Source organism: Rattus norvegicus, chromosome 9, assembly GCF_021556685.1.
Source record: "Rattus norvegicus strain SHRSP/BbbUtx chromosome 9, alternate assembly SHRSP_T2T, whole genome shotgun sequence".
NCBI classification, from domain to species: domain Eukaryota; kingdom Metazoa; phylum Chordata; class Mammalia; order Rodentia; family Muridae; genus Rattus; species Rattus norvegicus.
The window spans coordinates 118,749,852-118,766,568 of record NC_141542.1 but is presented as its reverse complement, the minus strand read 5'-3'; the positions used below and the strand labels follow the sequence as shown (position 1 = coordinate 118,766,568).

General features: G+C 41.6%; 1 protein-coding gene across 10 annotated transcripts in view; it reads right to left on the bottom strand.

Moving 5' to 3' along the window:
- Fer (FER tyrosine kinase) overlaps positions 1–16,717 on the bottom strand; it is a 308,103-nt gene that overhangs the window by 151,094 nt on the left and 140,292 nt on the right. For all 10 annotated transcript variants that reach the window (XM_087565632.1, XM_087565634.1, NM_001395758.1 and 7 more), the window contains 1 exon segment: positions 13,510–13,632. In XM_087565632.1, coding sequence (XP_087421758.1) covers positions 13,510–13,632 — 123 coding nt within the window.

Below are 16,717 nucleotides of genomic sequence, written 5' to 3'. Positions count from 1 at the left end.
ACCATTTTTAGAAGGATGCATTTTAGCAGATGTAGAACGACTGGAAAATGGATTCTTATTCTCCCATTTGTCTTCTGATCCTCTGTGACCTTGATTCTGCTATTAAAACTCTCAAGTATCTGAAGTCAAATGTTTCTGACAGACTCCAGATGGATAACTCCAATATTTCCTCTGCTCTTAACTTGGGAGTTCCATACGGCTTTGAAAGACTAGTCTACCTGATCTACTGAAGAAGCTGCTAAGAAGGACTGTCATGTCAAAAATTTTTCTGTCACAAGGTGACAAAAGCTAATTTACTACCTTGCATATATTTCACAACTAAAATTATATGAATCAACTGTCCAGATTGTAGTCAAAACTCAACTCAATTAAGAATTAAACAGATTTTTAAGACGGGCTAGAGCAGAAGCTGAGAGAGATTTGAAGGATGCAGATAGCGAGGTGCCAGTAGGACCTCTGAGAAAGCAGCAACTGTGACAATATTATGTCACCGCGGAGGGACAAGCCTTCACCTGCGGAGCATCAGTGCTGAAGTCTGTGCTGGAGCTCACAATTCCTTCCTGGAAAACATCCACTGCAATGCTGGATTACCACAGCCATCACTCTGTGCACACGGCCAGTGCATTGAGTATCAGTTCAGTTACCTCATTCCACAGACACTGACGGAAGAGCAAATGCTAAGGAATGTAGTGGCCACACCTTCCATGTCTAGACACAGGAGGAGAAGGCAGTACATGGACATGCTCATAGCAGTGGTAAGCGAACACAGAAGTGGTCAACATGTTCTATGCATGCTCTCCCTCACTGACACTAACAGAGCTTACGAGGAGGCAAGACTGACACCATTCTGACTGACAAGAGCCTTTGGGAATTCGGAAAGTGTATCATTGCGAAAGTGGAGTATGTTGGACAGGAGAGTTTAAGTCTGCTCAGAGTGTATACTGTATACACATGTATATAGTGTATAGACATGGGGAGCATTTCAATGAAGAAAGAATGTTCAGTTTGGCTTTCTTGATCAGCCAAAAATATATCAAATATTTAAAAAATATTTAAGTGTCTAATTCTTAAAGTTTCTGTATATTCTGCCCTAAAACAGAATGACTACAGCAAACATACAACTCCCAAGATGGAAAAAGAAAAAGCAAAAAACCATAATCCTCATGCAGAATACTATTTTAAGTCTTTCTCTAAAATTCTCATAAGACTGTGAAAATCAATTTTGGAATATCAACTTCTTCAAAAAGCCATAAAATAGGTATTTCTGCTTCACTGATCCTTGATCATTAGGATACTGTGAGATGATTAAAGTTTAAAGAGGTCATCGTTTATACCTCCAATACCTACCAGGCTATCCTCTGATAGAGTCTCTGATTCCCGCCCCACTCCCTGGCTCTCCAAGGTTAAATGCATGCAGTCTTGCTACACTCGGGCTGTCTGAACCACGGAGCCCGGGTAATGAAGAGATCTGTCTCACAGGCGGGGAGAGCTTATTCCTTTCACCAGGTCAGTTTGCATGGATGGCCCTTCAGCATTAGTGGGCATCAGGACTGTCCACCACAAGGCATTAAGGCTTTCAGCATCACTCGCTCCCAAAGTTCCTCAATCTGTGGGCCTGCAGTGGGGCCGGGACAGTAATAAGGCAGGGTGATGGCGGTCAAGTCTGACAGACTTCACAGATAACTAAGCTAGGGGGTCACAAATTTATCTCTGTAGCACCCAACATTATCTAAGTCCCAAACTGATCATTTTATGTCTCATTTCATCATTCCCATCTATCACTGGTCATCAATACACTGACTGGCTTCTACAACAAAGCCACAATTACTTGTACAAAATACAAACTTGATTAATTCTTAGCAGAATAAAACCTTTCAGAGCTTTCTATCACCCTCCATACAAAGATCAAACTCTTTCACATAAAATAACAATCACATGTCACTTCTAACCTCACTTCCTGCATCTACGGCTGCTCTAACGGATGACCTCAAAGTCAGACACGCTAAAGCTCAGATTGGTTACCTGACAATTCTGGAAACAGAGATTCTCCAAAACCAAAACTGAGGCTCTCTGCTCCTTGTGAATGTCACAGGGTTCAGTGAAGGCAGTTGCAAGGGGACAAGGTGGGGCGGAGGTAGATGGCACCTGACACCCTCACAGGAAGTGCATGCACCACACACACATACACCAAACACCTCAGACATGCAGGAAAAGAAAAGATCCCCATATTTTCCAACAAATGTGGATTTAGTCATTTGCATGTTTAATGATTTAATTGTTTAATGACTTTAAAGGATTTATTTAAACAGGAAATAACACCACTAAAATGTATTTGATAATTCTGCCTTTTGAGTTGAGCGAGAGATGTGCCTGGTATCAAAAAGGGCCATGGCTGACATATGGACATCTATTCCTAAAGGACGTGCTAGAAGTGACACCTGGCATCGGCTGATGCTGACTCTGCTTTCATCAGGACAGCTGGTCCCCACTGAGATTAGGTGACAAAGATATCATAGCTCACTTTAACAGTGTTGTCAACTCTCTGTTCTGTTTAATAAATGCAATTTGTTACACAGTAACAGAAGAAAAAACAGTTTTTTTCCATATAAATATATATGGATGAAGCTTTCCATTAAAAAATAATTCTCAGTTATCTTTCCAATGCCCATGGTCTTTCTAATTTAAACTCCATTATTTCAATGCCATTAAGTTTTTAACATGCATATTTATTAGTCTTTGAAAAAGAGGATTTGGGACAAGTTCTCTCCGAGAGCCAGGTAGAAGGCGAACATGAATGTAGTAATATAAAATACCAGTGTCTCTTTTCCACAATAGAGTAAGCTTGCCTATCTTGTACGCTATCATCTTTTCCCTTCTGAAATAGGTTGGTACAGGACAAGATTTGCAAATAAGGAATTTTCCTGACTTTACTATTAGAGAAAAACATCAGTTAAATTGTCAGATAAATTTTATTAAGCTAAAATATAGGTTACAGTAGTCTAAAGTGATAAGAAGGTTAATAAGAAGGCGACAAACATTTTTTTTGGTACTTAAAAATGGATACTTGTTTCTACGAGGGCTGTAACTGTATCATTATGAAAAGGGGTTTTGTTTTCCCCAGTGATAGATATAGGACTGAGGGCCTTGGGCTTGCCAGGTAAGCACTTACCACTGAGCTACATGCCCGACTCCACATAACTTCCAATATAAAGTAAAAAATAAAATGGTAACATAAGAACTAAACTGTTATATGAATAAAACTGAAGCTAAGCATATGCTAATTATTTCAAAACCATTTCTTTCATAATCTAATCAGTGTCCACCTTTCAGACACTTTGAAACATTATCATCTTCAAAATTCATATTAAGAAAAAAGAATTAAATTTAAAAATAAAAATGACATAATATCTTAAGTTTATGATATTTTGTGGAGCTTATATAGTAGGTATTCTCAGCCACATGCTACAGCATATAGCAGTTTACAAACCAGACATCAACAGGGACCCTCCTTGGAAAATAAAAGCTAAAACTGCCACATTTTACCATAATGTATATGCAAACGTTTGTACCTCTGTTATTTTTTTCAAAATTTGTTAAATTTCTATATTATCTAAGAAACAAAAACAAAAACCACCCAGCTTCAAATATTTATGGTCTCCTATGTGATAGATTCTGTGAGGCTCCTGAAAACAAGTAAGACTTCCTGTTGCTCTCAAAACCTCCTTAGCCAGCAGGAGAGTCAGGCACTTACAAGTAACACTTACAAGTGACCATGAAGAGAGGAGCCCCTCACCCTCAGAGGGCTGCACCTACGAGCTTTCTTGGGCTGCAGCTTCTGGGACAGAGAGAGGAATCAGTCTAAGAAGGGCTTAGTTCTGTGACTGAAGAGGCCAAAGCCAGGAAGGACAGGACAGGTCAGGACAGGTGCTGTCCTGTTACAGTCCCATTCTTATCACCGTGCCCAATTCCCAGTACCGGGCACCCAACTCAGTGACACCTCCTCTCCCACTGAAGGATGAGCGACTGAGGCTCGGGACGGCAGCACCCAGGTGCTCTCTGGCTCCTTCCCTCCTAAGTGGGCTCTTCCTGTCTATGAATGAGCGCTTGCCCGCATGTGCGAAAGTGGATCGCAGTGCATGCTGTACCCACACAGACCTGACGAGGCTGCTGGAGCTCCTGCGACTGCAGTAAGGACGGGTTGTGAACTGCCATGTGGGTGCAGGGAATGGAACTTGGGACCTGTGTAATGTGTGCTCTTAAGCCCTGAGCCAGCTCACCAGCCTCCCAGAAACCTTTGCTGTTTTCTTTATCTGTCTTAGTCCACAGGACTCCTGTGTTTCTTAGAATGAGTATCGAATATGTCCTAATACATACATTCATCATTTGAGGAGTAGAACAGTATAGACTATTAATCTCTGCTGAAGTGACTCCAACTGACCACGTAGAGATCTCAGTGAGTTTCTAAAACTTGGTCCTGATTTTTTTCTTCATATTTTGCTACTTGTTACTGAGCATGTAAGGCCTCTTCTACTGTAGCTAAATATTAAATATTGTGGAAAAACAACTGAGATGAGATCACATACATTTCACAATAATAACCCTTTGCTATTTAGGCATTTGTTTAAAAATTTTAGTGTTTAAAGCTGATTTGCTAATATTTCGATCACAAATCTGGAGTCTTATAACTTTTCTATTCTGCTCTATAAAAGTACGACACTTGTCTACCACTGAGTGGAGCGCCCTGCAGTAAGCTGTACTTCTTATTATGCTCCTCTCTACAGCACAAAATGCAATGGCACAACTATACCCAATGCTGCTGAGACTACTGCTAATGCAACTTTGCTATAAAAAATTAAACTCATCGTTGCTCATTTTCTGGGGCGCTGGTTAATTTGTTCCTTCTTAAACATCACTGTATAATAAGTTGGAACAGCCTATGCAAGTTTAATGCCAGACACCAAGTGAACACTGGATTTCTATTGTCTAATGTGCTACACATCGGTCACATTCTTCCAGCAACGAAACATGTTCTGAGCTTCAATACTTTGGTGGGGAAGGCTGGACAGTGGGGCTGTGCTGAGGTCACATTCATGCTGTGCTTATCCACCTGCACTGAAACAGCAAGTTTCTTCCTTACTCCTGGACTCACGGCTCTCAAAACCGGACCTGCATGAACTCCTCAGGTGATTCACCTTCCAGATCACCTGCTTTTGCCTGACTGACTTGCCATCCTCACGAGCCGTGGGGCATCCATGCCTCACTCATGCTGTCCTTTTATCAAACAGCATCCCTGCTCTGCACCTCTGACCTCTTCCTATCTGGGGGCAGCTTAGTCCATCTGCCTCAAGGAAACACTCATGGCCCTGCTATTTCTCTTCTGGATTACTGAAACATATACTGCTATTTTTAAATATTACTAAAACCTCTCATGTATGTCTCAAATTGACACGCACAAACAAGGCACTGAGACATCTTGAAAACGGTACACATCGGTTTTGTACGCCTTCTTTCAATACAACTCTATGCATTTAGACTCCTCAGTTTGCATGTCTGGGGTTTCACCCTAATTTCTCCCTAAAGAAACTGAGCACAGTCACCAAACAATTCTTTACAGTGTTCTACTAAACGGTGCCATAGAATATACTTATAGAAAAGTTTTCACATAACAAAAATAATTTTTAACCAAAAAATTAAAACTAAGCTTAAGCTGCCCTAAATTATCCCTTCAAACACAAAGTAACATAATTTACTTCCAGAACATGGCCTTTAAGCGTTTCAAACTTATTCACATAGATAACTCAACTTATGAAAATAAAATACCAAAACACTGTTTTGTAGATTTTTCTCCCAGTTTAATATTCTATTCTGTGAGCATCTGGTCCTTCCATCACCCCTCTGTGAACACAGGTGATCACAGTCTAAGCATGTGTGACGACAGGAGTCAATGTTAGCAGTGTCCTCAGCCACCATGCTCTGTCGTCTCATTCCATCTGCATTACTTTCTAAAGCCAAGAAGCACATGTCCCCCCAGAAGCCTTGCCGATCAGTAAGATCTACACCAGACTAGGGAACAGACCCTGTGGGGCCTGCCCATCACTTCCTCTCGGTTCACTTACATCTAGGACTAGAACCAGGACTATGAAAAGTTTATGTATAGATTCTAGAAGATGAGCTCAAACCATTTGAACAATGTCTTTCTCTTGAACATAAAGCTATTTCAGAGCACTTCAGTGATAAATGAGCTGCCCTACTAGAGTCCAGTTTGACAGCTAAACCCTTTGGACAGGTAGGTTAGGAACTGATTACACTCTTACAACTACTCTAGACCTGGAGGACAACCCAGTTGAACTTGTACAGAGTATTACTAGCTTCACTTTACTGCCTACCTTGTCACAAATACAAAGGTAGAACAATGCAGACCGATCCATGCTTATCACCCTGTACAAAGCACAAGTCCAAGTGGATCAAGGACCTCCACATAAAACCAGGTACACTCAAACTAATAGAAGAAAAAGTGGGCACTCGAACACATGGGCACTGGGAAAATTTTCCTGAACAGAACACCAATGACTTATGCTCTAAGATCAATAATTGACAAACGGGACCTCATAAAATTACAAAGTTTCTGTAAGGCAAAAGACACTGTCAATAGGACAAAACGGCAACCAACAGATTGGGAAAAGATCTTTGCCAATCCTACATCTGATAGAGGGGCTAATATCCAATATATACAAAGAAGTCAAGAAGTTAGACTCCAGAGAATCAAATAACCCTTTTTAAAACTGGGCTACAGGGGTTGGGGATTTGGCTCAGAGGTAGAGCGCTTGCCTAGCAACCGCAAGGCCCTGGGTTCGGTCCCCAGCTCCGAAAAAAAGAAAAGAAAAACAAACAAAAAAAAACAAAAAAAAAAAAACAAAAAACTGGGCTACAGAGCTAAACAAAGAATTCTCAGCTGAGGAATGCCGAATGGCTGAGAAACACCTAAAGAAATGTTCAACATCTTTAGTCATAAGGGAAATGCAAATCAAAACAACCCTAAGATTTCACCTCACACCAGTGAGAATGGCTAAGATCAAAAACTCAGGGGACAACAGATGCTGGCGAGGATGTGGAGAAAGAGGAACACTCCTCCATTGTTGGTGGGACTGCAAGCTGGTACAACCATTCAGGAAATCAGTCTGGAGGTTCCTCAGAAAATTGGACATTGAACTACCTGAGGACCCAGCTATACCTCTCTTGGGCATATACCCAAAAGAAGCTCCAACATATAAAAAAGACACGTGCTCCACTATGTTCATCGCAGCCTTATTTATAATAGCCAGAAAATGGAAAGAACCCAGAAGCCCTTCAACAGAGGAATGGATACAGAAAATGTGGTACATCTACACAATGGAATATTACTCAGCTATCAAAAACAATGACTCATGACATTCATAGGCAAGTGGATGGAACTAGAAAATACCATCCTGAGTGAGGTAACCCAATCACAAAATAACGCACGTGGTCTTTACTCACTGATAAGTGGATATTAGCCCCAAAGCTTGAATTACCCAAGATTCAATCCACAGACCACATGAAGCTCAAGAAAAAGGACAACCGGGGTTGGGGATTTAGCTCAGTGGTAGAGCGCTTGCCTAGCAAGCGCAAGGCCCTGGGTTCGGTCCCCAGCTCCGGGAAAAAAAAAAAGGACAACCAAAGTGTGGTCCTTCTTAGAAGGAGAAACAAACACAAGAAAATATGGAGTCAAAGTGTAGAGCAGAGACTGAAGGAAAGGCCATCCAGAGGCTGCCCCATCTTTGGATCCATCCCACACACAAGCCACCAAACTCAGATACTATTGTTGATGCCAAGAAGTACATGGTGACAGGAACCTGATAAAGCTGTCTGCTGAAAGCCTGTGCCAGAGCATGACAAATACAGAGGCAGATGCTCGAAGCCAACCATTGAACTGAGAACAGGGTCCCCATTGGAGGAGTTAGAGAAAGGACTGAGGTAGCTGAAGGAGTTTGCAACCCCATAGGAAGAACAATATCAACCAACCAGACTCCCCCACAGAGCTCCCAGGGACCAAATCACCATCTTAAAAGAACAAAAGGAGTGCATAGGTAGCAGAGGATGGCCTTGTCAGGCATCAATGGGAGGAGAGGCCCTTGGTCCTGTCAAGGCTCCATGCCCCGGTGTAGGGGATGTCAGGGCAGGGATGTGGGAGGAAGTGGGTGGGTGGGTGAGGGAGAACCTTCATAGAAGCAGGAGGGGGGGTGATAGCGGGGTTCTGGAGGGGAAGCTGGAAAATGGTATAATATTTAAAAATGTAAGTAAAAAGGCAATTAAAAATATTTTGTCACAAAATATGGCAACTGTATTCACATGACTGTTTATTCTCTTCTGTATTAATTTTATATTTTATGTATAACCTCATATTTATATTAAACATTTTCTCTGTTAAAAAAAGAACTCTTTTCCCCCTTAATTATCATATTTTATGCCTACATATTTTTAACTGTTAATAATAACAATAAGCAAAATATCCTGGAAAACACAGTATCTAAAGAAATGAAGGTAATTACTGAACATGTAGCCAAGGGTTCTTACCCAATTCCTCTCTTCTTTTTTGAGACAAGTCTCTCCCTGATTCTGATCTCATCACACGAGAATGTCTGTCTAGCCTGTACACCCTAGACACCGCACCCTTGCCACCCCGAGCTGGAGTACAGGTGCCGGGCTCAGCACCTTGCATGGATGCTGGGGATCCAAAGGTGGGATTTTGTGCTTCGTGTGCCAAGAACTCACCACATCACCCACCTGTCCAGCCCAATTCTGTTCTTAACATTGCTCCAACAAACGTCTTCCTGGACCAACTGCTGGACAGCAAATGCTACATCACAAGACTGCTCTAGCTGTCTTAATACTGAGGAGGTAATAATACACTCACAGGCTTAGGATATTAAAGACTGGAGTGAGGCAATGGGACAAATCAGCCAGCAGAGGCACTTGCTACCAAGCCTGACGACCTGGGCCTGAAGCTCGGGACCAACACCGGGGAAAGACGGAACTCACTCCCACAATGTCCCCCTGACCTCCACACATGACACTTAAAATGGAACACATTAGAAGGTGTAACTAATTTCTTTTACATTCTATCTGCCATTTATAAACATATTTATATACACACAAGCGACAAGGACATAAATTATGAATTACTGCGGAGTCAAAGCTGCACGTTTTACGATTTTGGCAGATTCTACCATACAACCTTCTAGAACGGTTTCATGAGCTCATACTCCAAAAGCAAATGATCACAGTGATCTGTTGCCATGGACGTCAAGAAAACGAGATATTATTTTAAATTTAGATTCTCGAGATAGAAATGGCATTTGATACGGTTTTAAATTTTCTTAGTCTACTGACAGTGGAGACGTATCTCTACACCACTAAAGGCATCTAAAAGGTATTTCTAGCTTTGAAGTGTGCATTCACCTGGAGGGCCAGCTACGCTCCTTACTTACTCTCACTTACTAGGAGCTTTGCGGCATACTGATGAGATCTACTATTTTGTGGAACATTTTATATAAAGACTTTTTTAAAGCATCACGTGTGTGTGTGTGTGTGTGTGTGTGTGTGTGTGTGTGTGTGTGTGTGTGTGTAGATAGGTATCCACACATGTGCACACACATATCCTCTGAGGATAATCATCTACTTGATGGGTTTAGTTGTGTCCTTGCTCGATTGTTGAACATTTCACTGTTACCCCTGCATATCACCACACAGAGAACACATTTACTTCTACATCTCTATGAAACTGTACTAAGAACCCTTATTTGATCACACAGTTTGAGCTAAGCCAGCTATGCTACTACAAGGCTTTCATCCTAACACTGGGAAGGAGGAGACTCAATGCCAATGGGTGCTATATGAGACCCTGTCTTAATCATCAAAAACTCAATTTTAAATATTTTAGAAATGAAATGCAGTAGCTATCCCCTTGTCCACATGATACTCAGGCCCCCAGTGTGATCCCAGGCCTTCACCACATCCACATACTCTCTGTTAACTCCTTGCTGTCCTCACAATTCAGAACACCACTGAGCACAGTGGCTAGTAAGTAAGTATCTATGAATGAATACTGAACCATGTGTATTTCCATTATTCTATTTATTCAAATGTATAATTGTCTTAAAAACCACCCAATGCATCTTCATAAATTAAGGACTGTGGGCACAGATTTAGGGAAAGGAAGTCTCTCTGGTTTCAGAAAATGCTAAACTAAGAAGACCTAAATCTAGCAAACCCTATGTAATAAGCCACTATAAAAAGAAAATCTTAGGTGACGACGCTGGGCAGGGTAGCTACCTCACCAAAGCTGACAGTAAAGCGGGCTCGAGCCATCTAACAACGCAGAGTGCGCTGCACGCCGTAGCCTTCCTCTGGGAACCGGAGCAGCTTGTTCTGCCCTTATCCAGCATGCAGCTGCCAGCCTCTTCTGCAGACAAGTTACAACTTCTCATTATGAGAAAGAAATTTATTACACCTTCGCAAAATAAGCCTGCAATATTTTGGCAATCCATACTTAAGTCTGGCAAACAGCCACAGTCACTTGGTTCAGCCAGGAGGCAACCATTGCAAACTCACAGCTCTCTGCCAGGCTGACCTGCATTTATTCATGAACACGGGGAGCTCTGCGTTCCATTCAGAGAATTTCTGCCCTAAAAGCTGTATTGGAAGAAATATTAGCTTTACCTAGTACACTAACTTCTGAAGTGCCATTTAAATGCTGCATTGGGTGAAGTCTTACGTAGACTTTCTCAAAGTCTACATTGTATCTTGAACTCCACTTCTCTGATACCAGTTTTCTGATTTTCCTTTTATAGAGATTTAAAGGTTTGAATAGCTGGAAGTCACTTTCCAACTTAGCATCTTATCAAGGTAGAAGACTTCCTTTCCTCATATCCACATTCACATTCCTTACAGCTGTGACCCACGGTTAACAACAGGGACTAAGTCCCAGTCCTGCCCCCTATCTGCTATGCTATCGTCAGGGTCTTTCACTATTTAAAGCAATAGCTCCCCTTCCATCATCCTGTATGATGTTAAAGGTAACAATAATCCTGATATATAATAGCAATATGGGAGGGGTACGTGAGATAATGCATAGGAAGAGGTCAGCCAAGGGTTAAGGGAATGCTCGATGGTGGAGTGCCTGCTAGGTACCCAGGAGGCTGTGGACTCAAGCACCAGCACTGGGAAGGAAGATGATGGGATGGGGGTAGGGGGCTACTCAAAAGTCCTAAGACTTGACTGACAATGTCAATGCTTAACATCTGCTGACTGCTTACTCTTATCCAACACTCTTCCAGGTACCAGGGAGACAGAGATACTAAGTAAAACGTTGATCTTACAGCACTTGCACTGCACGAGGAAAAGAAAAAATTAAAATATGTGATGTCATCTGAAGGTGAATATTCATAACCATTAGAGATTAACCAAGGAGCAGAAAAGAATGAGGAGGATACACTATTTGCACATGACAGAGTAGGGTTGCTGAGGGTCTCCTCGGCAGGCAAGGAGCTGATCGCAGGAGCCCATTCACTAATAGCATCATCAAGCAACTCCCCCACTCCACTTGTCTAGTTTTCCTGCACTTGAGATTAAATGCAAGGAATAAAGATAAGAAACTGCCTTAGTCACTTAGCCATTACAGTAATAAAATGATATTTTGATGAATAAGAGGAAAAAATAAATGGGAAACAGAAATTGCATCTAAAGCATTCTTTACGTAGACTAAATATAAAATCTATAAAGATGAAAATTAGATATTTTATAGCATATTATATGGCCAAATATATTAGCTTCTTACACAATTTAAATCAAGGAATAGATTCAGTAATAAGAGGACAAATGACTTTTCAAAGGAAGACATAAAACAGTGGAACCACCACAACAAACTCCATATCACTAGTTCCACTCATAACTGAAAACTGTCCTTGCCACCTCTGTTTCAATTATCTTTACAAGAGACTAAGAGGAGTCTTTGAACAACATTTACAGTAAACAGATACTCGTGTGCATACTTGAAATCTAGGTTTAAATCAGGTTAGCATGTCGATTGGCTTTGCTTTTCATCTCAAGCTCTTTAACCTTCTGCACCTCCAGCACTCACTAGTTTGCATATCTCGCACTATGAAATGATGGGTGGTCAGCTCTGTCACATTAGCGATCTGACAGAAAGATAATAACTGACCATGTAATAGGCTAGAGAATCCAATCCACTACCTAAGTTCACTTCATGGAAACTTTTATGCAGTGAGAGATGTAATTTTATTTGAAATTATATATTCCTACTCAGACTCAGATCTGCGGGTTAATTTCCATCATGGATTTGATCTCTAACGTGAACCTGACTAACTACAGATTGTGCAGATATCTGGTTAGCTTGTACAGCCAAGCAGTACTATATGTAAAACAGTTTATTTTGTGTTAACCTAATGGGTAAAAAGTATGTTACTGGCTCAAGGTTGATTCTAACAGGATACACAAGAACTGAAGTTCATACTCAAGTGTATAATAAGAATACAAAACCCTTGTCATCTCGTTGGAGAAACTAGGTGTAGATGGAGACATTAAAGGTAAGCTCGGGCTTGGATTCTGAGAATCTAGGTGTAAAACAAAAGAACAAACTGTCAAGCTATATGTCCTAAAGTGAGTGTGAAGTGAAACTTAGGACGAGTCTACACTAAGGGAAGGATAACACAGAACTGATCTATAACAATCAACTGGATACAAGTCTCTCTCCAATTTCAATGTCTTTCCCATTTGTACACTGCTCATGTTGCACAGCCCTCAAAGAAAGAGCCCTGCCATTCCCAGCCCAGCTCCCCCAGCTGTCAACATGCTGAAAGGCCCACCAGGCTCCCTGCTGCGCTGTGCTCCAGGTCCCTAAGGTGCTGTGTGAAACACATAACACTCCCTGCGCAGTCTGACCTCACAGTCCCTTAGTGCATCAAAGAATCGTGCGCGATAGATCTCACAGGTAAAATGTCTAAAGCGAGCTCTGAGCTAGTGGTCTGGCCCCTCAGAGGGGAGCGAAGATTTTCTGAGAAGGGACGTAAAGCTTTAACCAGTCCCAAGCTTTCAACGCACTGTAAACCTACACTCAAAACTAAAACTCTGACTCACTCCCAAATGCTAGACCTCTTCCTTGATGTCTACATCCTCAAATCTTTTGCCAGAACTTTTCAAAGTATGATCCTCACATCTTTCAAGATAAATTGGGAAAGAGAGAAAACAAATTAGGCCATTTGTATCCTAGCAAACGCTGAGCAGAAAGGTAATGTGTCTTCATAAAATTAAGGGAAGTCTATATTTCAGCTAGATTGCCAGGAGTTACTGGTGCTCACAGAAGCAATTTGTCCCTGACTTTGGCACATACCCTAAAAGCTTTCTTCTGTGACAAATGCTAACAAAGTAAGTATTCTTTTTTAAAAAATAAAAGAAACAAGGTCTCAGCCCTACCTTTGGAATAGGATTCAGCAGAACCACCCCCGACTTCTTGGTGATGACTTGCTTTGTATTGAAGTGGTGATCTATAAGTTGAGGGATATTTGAAAAGCCGGTGCCCTCAAATCGATATAGATTCTGGAGAGAGAACAACAACATAGAATTATCAGGAAGACATTGTTTCAGAAAAAAAAATGATCTTATCCAGAAGTTAAGTTCTGTTAGAAGAGCTGTCCGTGTACAGCATCATAAATATACAACAATACTCAACTACAAACTTAACAGATAGCAAAATATTAAAATAGACAGAAACATTAGACTCAACAATCTACTGCCAAATATTCTGGAATTCAGAAAAAATTCCAGGCTAAACATAACTCACATTGTTATTATAGCAAGAGGAAAGGCTAATGGAGCTCAACTGCATTGTATGAAAATGGTGACTAAAGCAAATAAGGCAGGTGCCCACTCACGTTTAAGCAGAAGGAAGACGTTACATACGTCTCCATGTATGCTCCCTTCCATAAACTTTCAGTACCAAAATACTGTCAAAGGTTCGAGGGAGTCTAATAAAACAATACCTAAGATACTCATTTCTTACTTGCTAATACAATGGGTTTTTCTACAGTAGGACCTCAATGGACCACTGATATATATAAAGATGCAAACATCATTCACACGAGAGATAAAGCTAAAGAAATAAAGACGAGCATCAGTGATAAGCCTTTGAGATCAGCAGGCTCAGAGCCTGGTATCTTTTTAGAGGTACTTTGTTATTTCAGTGTGTGTGTGTGTGTGTGTGTGTGTGTGTGTGTGTGTGTGTGTGTGTGTGTGTCCCCGTGTCCACAGAAGCCATAAAAGGGTGGCGGATTGCCCCAGGCTGGAGTTACAGGTGGGTGTGAGACATTTAGCATAGATGCTGGGGGAATCCAACTCAGGTCCAGAAGCTATCTCTCCATTCCCAAGTTTACTTATGATTTGTATTGTCTGTCTCCCTTGTAGATTGCAGGCACTGTAGGCAAAAGACTCATTTATTTATCACTCAGTATAAGAGCCCTGTGGTCTGGTACAGTCTGTGGCCTGCAGAAAGAAACATGTGAATGACGTACAATGCCTTCAGTGTTGTGAAGAGAACAAAACAGTTTATACATGGTTCACACACTCATGAGCACAAGATGTTATATGTGCAATGTTTAACGAACAAAGTGAAGTTCACACACAATGAAATCTCACATCCACCCTACTCTGAGTCTTATGCATCCCTAGAACTTCACAACTACCTAATAAAACCTTAGATTTTCTGTTTCCCTTTCTTAATTTAAGAACATTTCAAAATTTGGAATTACTAATTTTACAAAAATTATTGTAATACCTGTGAGGTTCTCAGCACCCTAACATGGTATAAAACCAGTCCATTCCCCTTCTTGGACAGGAAGACACATCGATGGATATAAAGGCATTAAGATATCATCAATGTCGTGTAAGCAAATAAAAGAGAGAAGAGAATGCTCCCGGTGTTTTGGGTTGTTCCTTTACTCTCAAGGCCCCATATGCTGCACTAGATGTGGCTTCAAAGGGATCTGAGTCCCTCCTGCTCCTCTGACCTAACCCCACAGAGAATGGTTCAGCTTGATGATACTATGGCAGGCAGCAAAGGAAGCCTAACGTGGGCCGCTTTGTTGGTTGGTTTGATTGATTTGATTTCTTTGGGACGGAATCTTGCCATGTTCCCCAGGCTGGCCCTGAAAAAGGTCGTTGCTTGCTCAGTACCTCCTGGGAAGTAAGGCTTCGGAATGGCTAAGTCTGACAGTATACTAGAGGTGTAGAAAATGACATGACGTAGCTATTGCCTTGCCCTACTGATGTCAGAATGATTGCTGTGCAATGGGAAACATAATCCTAACTACACAGGATAAGCCACAAGTTTGGAACTGCTATGCAAAAATATGTTGGCATTTTACTGCACACAAGGAGACCCACAGCATGAATTTAAAATGTAGCTTTAAAGAGCCCAGAGACTGCAGTAATGAATCTAAGTAATTCGTACATTTAATTACCTCAAAGTGAACTTGATACTTGATCAATATCTATCTCTCTCCATTTTTTAATTAAAAAGAATATGCAGTTGGTCAAAGCTTTGGGCACATATTCACCACAATCTGATGCTCTCACTCACGACTGTCAGGTGCCAAGTAACCTGAAGTGGGCCTTCCATCACCCGGACGCTCATTTCTTCATGCTGAGTACAGTAAGACCCTTCTATTTGACGTGTACAGTGCAGTGTTGTACATTAAACTCTACCTACTCTGCCATGAGAGCCAGGACTTCCCGTTTCCAATACAGACACTGCACCACTGTACCCGTGGACCGACCTCTCCTGCTTTTACTCTCTCTGCTGTTCAAAGCTTCTGTAGTGACTACACAACTCCAGGCTTCCACACAGCGAGTGTCTTCTACTTGGACTATTTTACCTAATAGCACTATCCTAGCATATCAGTGTTATTAGCCCTGACAGGATTGATGACATTTGTGTGACTGAACAGTGCCCAGGTGCCTGTGCCCCACCACCTTCTCTTCACATATCTCCTGGACAACTGGGTGATTTCACATCCTGGCTATTCTGAATAGTGTAGAGAAAACCATGGACATGTCTCCTTCTAACACGTTCTTCATTTCAATTAGTCATCTGATCCAAGACACAGGGTGGGATCATGTCACAGCTCCCTCTCTGGTTGTCTTGGAGGCACCGCACTGATCTCTGGTTGTCTGGGACTCCTCGCACTGATCTCCACAATGACCACGCTAGTTGACATTCCCAACAAAATGTATGCTTCTTTCTCCACTTCCTCCCAGCTTCAGCTCTCAAGTCTGTCTTCTGAAAAGCAGATGTGTTCCCAGTGGTCTAACTGATATCATCAGAGGTGTTGAACGTCTTTCATAAATGTCTGTTACTGTTTACATTTCTTCTTTTAAGAAAAAGCTACTGAAGTCCTGCTGCTATGAACGGGGGTGGGGGGGTTAATGGGGTCACACCCCTGGACAAGACACTACAGGCAATGGATAATGGCTCTTCCCATGGAGGAGCCCTGCAAATGGCTGTCCAGTACAAGTGGCTCCCAAACTATATGCACATAAACAAAAAAGTCTTAGCGGGCTATATTTATATGTTTATGCATACACAAACGTGTGTGTGTGTGTGTGTGTGTGTGTGTGTGTGTGTGAA